The sequence below is a fragment of the Neofelis nebulosa genome, chromosome 1 (genome assembly GCF_028018385.1).
Source record: "Neofelis nebulosa isolate mNeoNeb1 chromosome 1, mNeoNeb1.pri, whole genome shotgun sequence".
Lineage (NCBI taxonomy): Eukaryota > Metazoa > Chordata > Mammalia > Carnivora > Felidae > Neofelis > Neofelis nebulosa.
Genome location: NC_080782.1, coordinates 12,626,512 through 12,639,986, shown reverse-complemented (window position 1 = coordinate 12,639,986; position 13,475 = coordinate 12,626,512). Strand labels below are relative to the sequence as shown.

General features: G+C 43.9%; 1 protein-coding gene across 2 annotated transcripts in view; it reads right to left on the bottom strand.

The window, feature by feature from the left end:
* The window catches only part of FBXL7 (F-box and leucine rich repeat protein 7), a 393,749-nt gene extending 387,116 nt beyond the window's left edge, over nucleotides 1-6,633 (bottom strand). For both annotated transcript variants that reach the window (XM_058715989.1, XM_058715997.1), the window contains exon 1: nucleotides 6,047-6,633. Coding sequence is in view for 1 of the 2 variants with exons in the window: in XM_058715997.1 (XP_058571980.1) it covers nucleotides 6,047-6,083 (37 nt within the window). In the remaining variant the exon portion in view is untranslated. The remainder of the gene's footprint in view (nucleotides 1-6,046) is intronic.
* Between the last annotated feature and the right edge of the window lie 6,842 nt (nucleotides 6,634-13,475).

Here is a 13,475-nt window from a genome sequence, read left to right as displayed (position 1 = left end):
CAGGAGCCCCTTTAATGAGTTAAGTTTCTAAACTTCATTTATTCCCTTCTTCATTATTCAGAGAATTGACTCACTCTTGATTTTATTCAAGATTATGTCATATATTTTAATACATCCTTAACACCACCTTAAAATCCATATCTAGACTGCCCCACCAGTTACACAGCCAAGTAATCTGCACAGCTTCCAGAGGGACACCAGTAGATAAAGGCTGAAGGCAAAAGTTATTAGTTAACTCAAAACCAATCCAGAGTTCATTTTCTCTCGAAGGGCAGAGGGAGTTAAGACAAAGCTTTTGTGAGTTGATTCTCAGGGGAAAACAAACGCTCCCTCTCTTTTCCTTCTCATTTTAAACATAAAAGATTCCCCAAATCTCTGAAAATCTCTTCTCACCCTCAGATCCAAGATGGTCCCATGAGCTACACTAATGCTTTGATTTAAACCGAACAGTAGAATCAGTACAGCTTCTCTTGATTGTCATCAGAATGAAATTATTTACTGGAGGCAAAAGATGAAGACCTATCTCTATCTAAGAACTTTGGAGATCTTTGGGGTTATCGTCACATATCCAGTGAAGTCAGGCAATATCCCCTGGTCCTAGGCTTCCCCGACCCAAAAGCAGTCACAACACAGCTAACGTAATATAATTAGATAAAAAGGTATTTGCAAAGATTCTAGGCCAAAAAAAAAAAAAAAAAAAAAATGCCCAGTGACCAAAACTGACTCAGTTCCACTGTAGCTATTACGGAGAGCTAATGATGTTACACTTGCATAAAATGATGACTTACGCTCCCCAGAATAGAACGTATTCACCTTGGTAGAACACAGTGGTTCCAAGTTATAGTCAATGTGCTACCTGGATGGATCCTCAAGGATCAGTCTTTCACTTCCTGTAAGTCCTGGTCCAAACGTCAACTTTTCAAAAAGGCCAACAGTGACTGACTAAAATTGCAACAGTCTCGTCCTCCCAGTCTCCAAATAATCCGATGACTGTTTTTATTCAGAGGCATTAGCCCCTTAGAATGTATCACACGGGTGACCGAATTACTGGATGGGTATGCACACGTTGATTGTTCCACCGCCCCTCCCTCCCAACGTGCATGCGCGCAGGCACGCGCGCACACACACACACACACACACACACACACACACACACACTCACGAAGAAAAGATTGACAAGTACAGGATCTTACTCCATTTACTGATGTATCCCAACTATCCAGAAGAGTTCCTGGCACATAGTAAGAAATAAGAAGTCAACATACATTAGTTGAACGAACAAATAAGTGACTCTGGGCTTAGACAGACTTGGCCGGGAGTCCCAGTGCCACCTACACCAGCTGTAGGACCTGGGGGAAAAGGTCATGTTCTCTACAGCTGTGTTTCCCCATTGGTAAAATGAGGACCTTAGGAGTGCCTGCCTTGACGACTGTCATGAGGGTTACATGAGTCAGTGTACGTCAATGGCTTAGAAGAATGCTTGGACACAGGAAACTTTCAATAAACATTAGCTGCCATTATTATCATTATTCCAAGATCTGTTTCCCGAGGTGGTGATGGATTAGTGATGATTTATGTGTTCAGGCAGCTGACTATCCTGATATCTGACAGCACAGGTCTGAGACGGTGAAAGGGCACCCAAGGCACTTGATAAGAGCAGCAGAGAAACCAAGAGTCAAACCCCATCACGGTGTCTTCATCAGCTCCAATTCAACAACACCCAGGATTTTGCAAAGGAGCTGTTAACTGCGTATTAAAGCTGAAACTACTGAGTAAGTGAGGGTGAGGCTCAGACACCTTAAAAGGAAGGGAAAGCAGCCGGTCCCTTCCCACTAGAACAGGGAGATTTGTTTCTTTGACTTAACTGGAGTCAAAGCTAATGGTCACAAGCTTCACTCCAACTCATTCTCCAGATTTCTACACACAGGCTGAAATTTACACCTTATGAAAGAAGATAAAGGGGGAGAAAAAACAGCCTTCCCTGAAAGAATTTATCAGAACATCCTAATCATTTAGACATTCACGTATGTTTCTAGAAATCTAAAGATCAGGATTGGTATGGTAACTTTTTCCTGGAGCAAAATCCAAGTTGGCAGTGGAGGGGAGAAGGAGATGGGGTTACAAATTAAACCATTAACCTGAATAGTCACTGAGTATTTAGCAAAACAAAACACTTTGGAAACACCCATTCTGTACACAGATTTTGAATTTAGGAAGAAAAGCAGGGAGTCCAGGACTGATTTATTAGGAGAGGTGAGGGGTGGGGGGAACAAGTGAAGAAGACAGAGGTGAAGGAAAAGAGGGTGACAAGGGGGGAGGGGCACTTATGGATTTCATGGCAATAACTAACAGTCTTAACTTCCCTATTATGATATTCCCTATATATTCTATTTACTATATTCCCTATTATAACACACCTTCCAAGGTTAATCTCCATTAAGTGGTCCATTAAGGCATTAGGAGAGCAAAATAAAATGAATGACCATGTACTCAAGAATTAGATCTTGACAAGTAATGCCAATAAGGAATTTCTCTCCTCACTCGAAAGAAAGAAAGAAAGAAAGAAAGAAAGAAAGAAAGAAAGAGAGAGAGAGAGAGAAAGAAAGAAAGAAAGAAAGAAAGAAAGAAAGAAAGAAAGAAAGAAAGAAAGAAAAAAGAAAGAAGATAAGAAAAGAAAAGAAAAGAAAAGAAAAGAAAAGAAAAGAGAAAACCATGATTTCAGGAGAACTGAGCAAGGTCACAGAAGCTAAATTGAAGCGGGACTCAAATTTACAGACTCCCAAATTAATGCTCTGCCCTACACAAGAACTTCCCCAAGTTTTAACAAGTACATGATAAATGATTCAATTCTAGGAGGAGCCCAAGATTCTGCATTGTTCACAAGCTCCAGGGTGATGCTTATGCCACACACATCCTTGAATTGCACAGAACTGGAAAGGTCTGCCCTGTTGCACCTGCTACGGTAAGCCTCGGGAAGCATTTTTGTTGTTTTAATGTACAGAGTGCTTTTCGGTAGCAGGAGAAATAAGATTACATAAGAAATCCTGAAGTTTTAAGCATTCCAATAATTGAACACTCACTGTAAAAGGAAGGTGGCTTGCATTTACATTCGTGGTGTCAACCCTAAAATATACTTAAAGTGCAGATTTTTTTAAATTTTTTTTAACATTTATTGATTTTTGAGACAGAGAGAGACAGAGCATGAACGGGGGAGGGGCAGAGAGAGAGGGAGACACAGAATCGGAAGCAGGCTCCAGGCTCTGAGCCAGCAGCCCAGAGCCCGACGCGGGGCTCGAACTCGCAGACCGCGAGATCGTGACCTGAGTTGAAGTCGGACGCTTAACCGACTGAGCCACCCAGGCGCCCCTACACCCCTAAAGTGCAGATTTTTAAAGTATACTCAAACACCTATGTTTCAGAGTGGAGCGGTCCCCCTTTCATTTCAAGTTAGGTATGGTTTGAAATAAATCTCTGAAATAAATCTTACTTCAAAGTATACCTAACTTGTACTAAACCTACTGAAACTGTCTTAAGTCTCAGTCTCCTTAATGGAGATACTGTGTTGAAGGGTTGAGTCCACTTGCTTTGAAATTTGACATCTTAGATTAAAAAACAAGGTGACATTGACACGTTGAATTCCAACAGGCTTATCTGCATGTATGTTACCACCCGTTGACACATTGTAACAAAGCTGACCAATACCAATTACAGTTGACCTTTGAACTGTGTGGAGTCACTTACATGTAAATTTTTTTTATAAACACGGTACGGAATTGCAAATCTATCTTCTCTTCCTTAAGACTTTCTGAATAACATTTTCTTTGCTCTAGCTCTAAGAATGCAGTATGTAATACATATCACATACAAAATATGTATGCATGAGTATAAATCAACTGTCTGTGCTATCAGTAAAGCTTCTGGTCAACAGCAGGCTCTTGTTGTTAAGTTTGGGATGCGTCAAAAGTTATACTCAGATTTTAGACTCCGGGGGAAGTTGGTGCCCCTAAGCCACACATTGTTCAATGGTCTACTGTACATATGTTGTAACCCTATTTAGGAGAGGTCTAATGTCACTGGGGGAAAGATGTTTTTTTTACGTTCACGTTACTTCTCTTTCTCTTATTTTTTCCTTACCGATCACAGAGGAATCTCCCAGCATTTGAACAGAGTCTATGAAAACTAAGCACAATGTATCCCTCCAGCCAAAACTCAGTTACCGCCCGAAGCTTCCTATTGGTTCCCTTGAATCAGCTGAGCCCAAGAGGCTTTCCCTATAAAAAGTTCCACAGTGTATCTAAATCTGATCCCAGTAAAATTTCACTTCAGCCGAAGTGAAAATGCAGAGGTAGCATTTACGGATAACAGCTGGAGATCATTAGTTCTCTGTCTCTCCTTTTCTCTCCCAAGGGTTGAAAACTCCACTGTTCAGACAGGAAGTCGTCATACACCACACACTGCACCATTCGAGAACGCTGGGATAGAAGAACAAGTTGCAGAGAATCAGGGGTGTTGGGAGTGGTTTCATTCAACAACACAGAGCCCTGATTCCACTTAACTCTTGGGGCGTCCTCCCCACCGCCCAACAGTGTTCAAGGATCACAATGTATGCACATCCAGAATTGACAAGCACACATTTTACGCCCTGAAAGCTTTTTAATACCCAGAGTAAGAAGGCTTAATCTTTCATTATTCCACAAATTTTTAAAACATTAAGAAGTTCTGGGCAGTGGCCAAGATTCTCCAATAATCTTTGTTGGCATATTTTCGCATGGGCTATTTAAAAAGACAACTGCTAAACTTTTTTTGTTTTTAATTAAATTATCCAAAAAAACAAAAAACAAAAAAAATCTCTCCCACAAAACTGCCCAGAATAAGGAGACTATATATATGCAATTCAAAACATTGTGATCTGGAAAAGAATGATTTAAACAAAAGGTTCTTGTGGGTATGGTTTTTTTAGGGCGGGTAAATTTGCTGTAATTGCGCAAAGCTGCTGAGAAGGAACACAGACACACACGGGGATAGACATCCACGTTCTGTGACCACACCTCAAAGTTTTGAACAGGATGATAGAAGTTTCCCTAACACCACATGCTGAATAGCCACTCTGCATTCCTACCAGTCTGCAGGCGCTGGACCCGGTTTGTAACAGCCTGTCCTGGAGAGGGGGTGGGAGGGGGTGGGAGGGCGGTATAAAAGCGATCCTGTCTCTTCCACTCCCCTCCAGCCAAGTTCGCGAAAGACAAACCTTCCCAACTTTTGAACCGCGGGAAATGCCTATGCAGGATGCAAATCGGGGGCGAGCTGTTAATCAACTCGGTTACAATTACTACGGTTTTATGCAAAGAGGAGGAGGAGCGAAGGAGAAGCCAACCCACACATCCATCATCCTTTTAGGGGTAGGTGGAGTTTAAAGTTTCCCCAACTTCCAACTTCCCACTTGACAGGCAATATTTCTGTGCAATTTCCAGCCCCACGTAACAGATGGTCCTTCGCCCGTCCTGAGCCCCGAGAGAGACCAGACAAAGCCCCCGGCCACCCCTCGCCTCGCGAGGCCCATAGGTGGTGTTTCACGAAACCGTCAGCTCAGGGGCCTTGAGCTGAGAATGGAAACTTAACTTCTTCTTCCAGAAGTTATTCCCGCTTACAGGAGAGTCCCGGGGACTGGAGCACAAAGGCCTGGGAAAGTTTTCTCAGCGTTATTTTTCAAAACCGTCTTCCGCCATCTGCCAAACCATCGCCCTAAACCCCAGATGCTCAGGGTAGGAAAGTTGAGGCGCATGTGCTCAGAAATACGGCAGAAATGCAACTCGAGCCCTCCCAAAGACAACCTGGGAAGTTGCTTAAAGAGCCCCCCACGGTGGGAACGCATCCTCGGGGCCCCCGAACCCTCCGCGCCAAAGGGAAAGGTGACGGCCCCGACAGGGTGCCGAGCAGGGGTGCGCCACGGTAGCGTGCGAGAACCTTCCTCCCCAGACGGGAGGGCGAGGGGGAGAGAGAGGAGGGGGGCGCGATCCGGGAGGCTGAGGACGGGCGGCCCACTCACCCTCACTGCCGTACTGTTTGCCATTGTTCGCGCCCATCCTGCCGCCGTCATGCCCGCCGTCTCCCCGGACACTCCATAGCTGGGGCGCACCGCCTGCGCGCTCCGCCAGAGGAAAGCCCGCCCGACGGGACCGTTAGCTGCGCATACCCCACGCTCCGGGGCCAGGCTCCGGCCGGGGGCGGCCCCTTGCACTCCGGTGGGAGGGGGCGCTGCGTCCCCGCCTGGCACCCCCGATGGCTCCGGGTGGGGCCGGGGGCGGCCGCCGCTCTTAGAATCCGCGTTCCGGGCCAGCGGGCGCCGCGCCGCGGAGAGCCCGCGCCCCGGGGCCGCCCAGAGGCTCGCCGCGCCGCCGCCGCCGGGTCCCCATCCGCCCGCCCCGATCCCTCTGCGGTGGGCGCTGAGCCGCGCGGGCGGCCGGGGCTCCCCCGGCTCGGCCGCCTCCTCCCGGCGCCCCTGCGCGCCCGCGGCTTCCCCGGGGAGGGCGCGGCGGCCACTTGTTGCGGGTGCCCCGAGCGAGCAGAGACTCGCGACCCGGCGCCGCTCGCCCGCGGGCCGGACTTTTGTTAGCGCCAGGCGCCTCCTCTCGCCGCCCAGCGTCAATCACAGCTGGAGCCCCGGGGAGGAAGGCCGGCCCGGAGATGCGCGGCCTTTTAAAGGGGCAGCGCGCCTTTTCGGGGCTCCGGCTCCCGGCCCCGGCCTCGCCGCAGGCCCGGGCGCCACCGGGGCAGCAGTTTGAACGGAGGAACGCGCTCCTGGCTCTGTTTTACTATTGTTCTTTTGCAGGCTGGGCCCCCAACTTGTCAGATGAGCTTCCAGGCGTCGTTTGAAATCCCTCGGGTTTGCCTGCCGATACGGCCTGTTTTGGGTGCGGGGTCCTTTAAAATAAACAGGCACCGGAGTCTGGTTCTGTCTGACAAAGTCAGGTATCTGTGCGGGCATTCTCCTGTGGCTCCCACGTTTGGGGACTGAGGCGGGGAATGGAGGAGAGAGGGAGGGAAAACTTGAGGGGAACTTAGCAGGGAGTCACTGGAGAGCCAAAGACATTCCCCGCCCCGGTGGAAGGTTTCCTGGCTCAGAACTTTTAAGAGCTTCCTAGCCAGGAAGTGTATTTTTCTCCCCGTTTCGATGATTTTTTTTTTTCCCCTCCTCCTGGTTGGTGATATCCTTTGTTTAATACATCACAACCTCTTTTGGAGACTTATCAGGCACTTCTAGAGCCTTAAAGGGGCCCTTTGGTATTCCCTCCATTAAATAGAAAAAGCAAGTTCCTCTTGATGTAGTCCCTTTCCGTGTAAATACCTAAAATTCGGTAACATTGCATCTTTGTAAAGACCTGGGGACGTCACAGCGCAAATTTCTTTGAGGAGAGGCGAACACACAGCACAGTTTCTCCTTATAGGTGTTAGATGTATGAAATTAAATTAAACATGCATACATAAATTAAGTGAATCACACGTCATGATACGTATGCATGCAAAGTATAGAATCATGTGTAATACAACTGCATGGAGAACCAGGGCTTCTGTAATTACCTATTCCTTCAAGAGCTTTCAACCACCTGCAGAAATTGAGGTTGTGTTGGGGTAATTTCCTTAAATTTGGCACAATTGTCTTTCTTAAAAATAAGATAAAACATCATGTTTCAATATCCTAAAGTCCAGACTTTGTGTGCAGGATAAATCATGTACTGAAAGAAAATGTCATAAACGTATCTCATTTCAAGGACAGGTTTAAATAGGTTTGGTAACATTCTGGTAACATTTCAACCTCCCTAGTCCGAAGAGATTAAGGACTCCATTTTAATTCACTTTTTTATATAGAGTCTAGCATACTGCCTGGGTGATAGTATGTGTTTCCCGTATCCTTAGTGTTAAATTAAAATCTTGTGTCACAGGCCCTAAATAGGAGGTATGGGGGTCCAAAATTTGGAAGGGGCATCTGGGTGGCTCAGTCATTTAAGTGTCTGATTCTTGATTTCAGCTCAGGCCATGATCTCACAGTTGGCGGGATAGAGCCCTGCATGGGGCTCTGTGCTGACCGCCTGGAGCCTGCTTGGGATTCTCTCCCTCTCCCTCCCTCTCTCTGCCCCTCCCCTGCTTGTGCATGTGTTATCTCTCTCTCTCTCTCTCTCTCTCTCTCTCTCTCTCTCTCTCTCTCTCTCTCTCTCAAAATAAATAATATTTAATAGAAAAAAATGGGAAGAGTTAAATGGATTTTCAGAGACTCCAATCCCAATCTAGAAATGAGCTGAACCCACATTACCTTCATCCAGAGTGGTTTTCCGCTCACCTGGTCTTTGTAATTTTCCATCACTATTTAGGGAACTTCCCTGAATCTGATCCTTTTGGAGGTGTAAGTGAAGACAAACCCAGCAAAAAGTAGTGAATCAATGGAAGCTCATCTCAAAAGTAGAGCTAACAACCTTTTTTTTACATGCAGTTGTCTTTTTGATGATCTCAGGCCTTCTTCTGAGCTCTACAAGTCAGGACACTGACAGCAGAAGAAACTGAGGCTCAAAACTTTAAATACGTGGAGTCACCCAGGTGGTAAATGATAGATGTATTCAGGTTCTCAAGTCTTCTTCTCACAGAGGAGGGTCACTGCCTCTCTCAACCTAGCCATTATTCATCTTGGTCACTGTCACCCCTTTATGGTTGGGTCACTGCCCAGGGTCTTTAATATCAGAGCAGAGCTAACAGTGACAAGTAAATTATAGTGACTAACGACATTTATCAACTTTGCAATTAAAGTCTTTACATATATTCAAGTCTCTATTGCCTACCATAAGGGGGAACAGAGATGATCCTGTTTAACAAACCCCAGTTTAAAACAAAATGGAAAAAAAACCACTTGATTTTTAACATCTTCTGGTTATAAAATATAAATACGTGTTGTCATAGTTACTATAAAAGCTTGCATGGAAACATGGTTAAGCAAAAAGAAGGAAAATTCCTGCCAAAAATAAAAATGTATTCACATGTATTTATTTTGATTTTTTAATTAAGATATTGTATAAATAAATGATTTTAACCAAAAATTCCTATCTTTTTACCCAGTTACCAAACACATAGAGATTTGTAAGCTTATTGAGAAAAGGATAGTGTGGTTTTCACACTTGTGTTCCTAATATGTAGCAAAATTTTTAACACAAAGTAATTACTCAGTAAAAACTTGCAGAGTAAATGAATGTTGAACAAAGAGATAAAGTACTTTGAATGTTATTCCACTTTCTCTCTCTGCCTTTTTTAAGAGGCTGCAACCACTGAAAAGATCAAAAAACAAGTAAGCATTCTAAATTACCCCCAAAACAACAATACTAGGCAACTACTGTTTTTCTCCAACCAGTGCCTTCCAACCTTGTTCCGGGAACACCAGTTCCTGTGCTTTGGGAACCGGTTTCACCAAGATTCCAACTGTGGGCTTCCAGTGGGAGCTTGTCAGTTGTGGAAGTCATGGTTGGTTTCTTGGCCAAGTGAGAGCCCATGATCAGGCTGCCTCAATTACCTGCCCTTGTCCCTAAGGGGGGAGTAAGCAAGTGCTCCCTCCCTCCTTGCTAGACCTAGAGTAGAGTAGTATGTCCTGGCAGCGAATCAGGACTTTTAGCATCATCCAGGAGTCACAGGGCAACCCCACCGCAGCATCAGTACAGACGATGTGGGTAGCCAGAAATTCTCACACCACCCAGCAGTAAGGAGGAGCCCCTTGCCTCCAGTGTCAACAGTGGTTGAGTGGGAAACCTGAACTTCTATCTCCACCTGGCAGTGATAAGGGGGCACAGTTAAAACAGAAGGCTTTAACTTTATGTATTAATATTATATGTTAACTTTATATTACGACCCGTAGTCTCGTGGTAGCGTATGAAAATGACCAGGTTTCAATGGAAAACGCTTGTCATACCAAGTAGGAGGAAGATTTCAAATGAACGAAAGAAGACAATCAACAGAAACCAGCACCAAGATGATAGAGATGTTAGAATTATCGGGCAGAGATTTTAAGGCAGCCGTAGAAAAAGGTACTCAATGAACAATTACACAAACGCTTGTGATGCATGAAACAAGCAGAAAGCCTGAGCAAAGGAACAGAAGATAGGAAGAAGGAGCCAAACAGGAATTTCAGAACCAAAATGGGAAAGCTCAGTGGGTGGGCTCACCAGCAGAATGGAAGAGGCCAAAGAGAGAATCAGTGAATTGGAAAACAGGACAATAGATATTACTGAATCTGAAGAACAAGGAGAAAATAGGCTGAAAAAAGGACAAAGCCACAGGGACAGGCGGGATTATGATAAAAGATCTAACATTAGTGTTGTCAGCATCTCAGAAGGAGATGAAAAAGAAGGAAGAGCTGAAAATCGACTTGAAGAAATAATGGCTAAAACCTTCCCAAATTCTTAAAATATGAAAGTTCTAGAAGTGGAGAGCAGCTTCATGGTTGAACAGATTAAGGTGAGTTCAAAAGGAAAGTGAAGGATTATGAAAGGGCAACATAGATTTTTCACGATGAGGAATATATCTCAACTGTTTCCATGTCAGTATCAGGGTCGTGACATTATACTATAGTGTTATAAGATGTTACCATGGGGAGAAGTTGGGTAAAAGATAAATGGGATCCATTTGTATTCTTTTTTTACAGGTGCAAGACAATCTACAATTATCTCAAAATAAAAGTATAATTTGAAAAAAAGAAGCCCTTTTCTTGCCATAAGAACTATTTCTGCATATTCTTTCTGTGCTACCATTTACAATACCTCCCACATCCCCTTCATATACATATGCTCACCTGGGAGAGCAAAAGTCTTAAGGAGAAATGATTCCTTAGTGTTAATCAAATTTACATCTGAGTCTAGATTTAGGCAAAGCAGCCAAAAATGGTCTGTACCCAAAACCGTGAATTTCGGTTTATGAGAATTAACAGAGTCTGTCGATGAATTGCTAAATTAAATTGTCCATTTGCTTTGTCCTATGTAGACCTGATTGCAAAAACAAAAACATAAAAGTAGAAAAACCTATGTTTTAGTTGATATTTACCTCTCTGTTTCTATTTTTCAGTAGCTTAACACAGTGACCTTTCAGCCACTACAATAAATATATCCACTTTCTGAGTAGCAAGAATATGTTCTTTTCTAGCAGCATATTTTTAGAATATTGAATTCAAAAGCAGCTGGATTTATAACACCTTAGGCCCCCATTTTCTCTGGGGGTCGAGCCACCCAAGTTCAGGTTAATCTCCTGCCCTTGGCGCTGGTGAGGGACAGGCTGCCTATAACTATATTAATGGAGCCCAAATGCCAGGAACCAATCAGAGCACGTCTTTCCTTCAGCGAGACTTAGGCTGAGAGGCGTGCAAAGGAGCAAGTCGTTAAACACATGCTTCCTTGGGAATGCTGTAGACAAAATCAAGTTTCTCATGAAACCCGTGTTAGGAAATATTCAAATGGTCATAAGAAATCTAGCTTGTAGGGGCGCCTGGGTGGCGCAGTCGGTTAAGCGTCCGACTTCAACCAGGTCACGATCTCACGGTCCGTGAGTTCGAGCCCCGCGTCAGGCTCTGGGCTGATGGCTCGGAGCCTGGAGCCTGTTTCCGATTCTGTGTCTCCCTCTCTCTCTGCCCCTCCCCCGTTCATGCTCTGTCTCTCTCTGTCCCAAAAATAAATAAAAAACGTTGAGAAAAAAAAAAAAAAAAAAAAAAAAAAAAAAAAAAAAAGAAATCTAGCTTGTAAAAGGAAAAAATGAGCCAAACAGTACTTTATTCACATTTATGGTGACTTTATTTTTCCTCTTGGGCATGCTGAGTTGCCTTCAAAAATCTGAATCACCTGCTTATCTTTAGTTATTTTCACATTTCAGAATATGGTTACATTTCCATGTTCTTACTGCAGTTATATGGGAAGATGGCAACTTAGTTCTCGAGTCGACCTGTGTTTAAGTGTATGTTATCTGAAAGAGAAAATATTGTTTTTAAGTTAATATCAATTTATTATCGAACTATGAAGCTGGATTCTTCACAAGGCAAATATTTGTTTCAGATAGAAAATAAAGGTATAGATGCTTATCATGTCGCCCCTGCCAACAACATTTAGTATGTTATTAATTAACCTGCAGAATGAGAGGAGAGGAAAAAGAACGTGGACCAATTGTATTTTATTACTGCCACTGTGCTGTTTTGAATTAAGTGTTTGCATGTCTCGCTTAATGCTCACAACTTAATCAGGAAGTGCTTCTAGACTCCACTTTATGGATGAGGATACTGAGGCTCAGAGAAATGAGTAAATCCCGTAATGGTGCACAGCAAGACTGGAACCAAGATCGGTTTGCAAAGCCTATGATGTGTCTCACCACTTTCCGCCCCCAATTTCATGCCGTCACGTGCCACCCTAGTTTTGGACAAAGCCCGGCTTTCGACAGAGATAGTATGTGTTTCACTTAATAAAGAAAGATACATCTTCTGACATCTGTGAAACTTAATTAGATTTCAAACCCAATATTCGTTATGCAACGTGAATCTTCATCATAGCCACAATGATGAATGGCTGGATATCTCGGAAATTTAATTTATATATTTTGATCATAATAAAGTAAATAGATGGCTTAATAGTTTATATGGGACTCTGGAAATCATCTCCTCACCAAAGTTTCCCTTCCAGCCCTGAAAAACCAAATAGTGAGTTGCTCTAATCCAAACTATCGCAATATTCACACACTCCCAAACAGTTGCACTTCACCCTTGATTCTGCGTGCAACAGGTAATTCCATATTTATTTATACTGGTCCTTTATCAGGTAAGTATCCCATAACAGGGATAAGCCACACAAGAACCCACAATTGCCCAATCCGGCATCACAGTGTTCATGTGCTTCGCTGAGTATTATAGCATTCAGAGTCCTAACACATTTAATTATCTGGCTTGTTAGAACACAGCAAATTAGCAAACCAGAAAAGACTTTTAAATACAGAGAACAGGGGCGCCTGGGTGGCTCAGTCGGTTAAGCGTCCGACTTCAGCTCAGGTCACGATCTCGCGGTCGGTGAGTTCGAGCCCCGCGACGGGCTCTGGGCTGATGGCTCAGAGCCTGGAGCCTGTTTCAGATTCTGTGTCTCCCTCTCTCTCTGCCCCTCCCCCATTCATGCTCTGTCTCTCTCTGTCTCAAAAATAAATAAACGTTAAAAAAAATTAAATAAATAAATACAGAGAACAAACTGAGGGTTGCTTGAAGGGTGTTGGGTGGGGGGATGGGCTAGATGGGGGATGGGCATTAAGGAGGGTGCGTGTTGGGATGAGCTCTGGGTGTTTTATGTAAGTGATGAATCACTACATGTTACTCCTGACACTATTATTACACTATATGTGAACGAACTTGGATTTAAATAAAAATTAAAAAATGAGAAAATAAAAATAAAAAATAAATTTTTAAAAAGAACACAGAAAATTAGAAG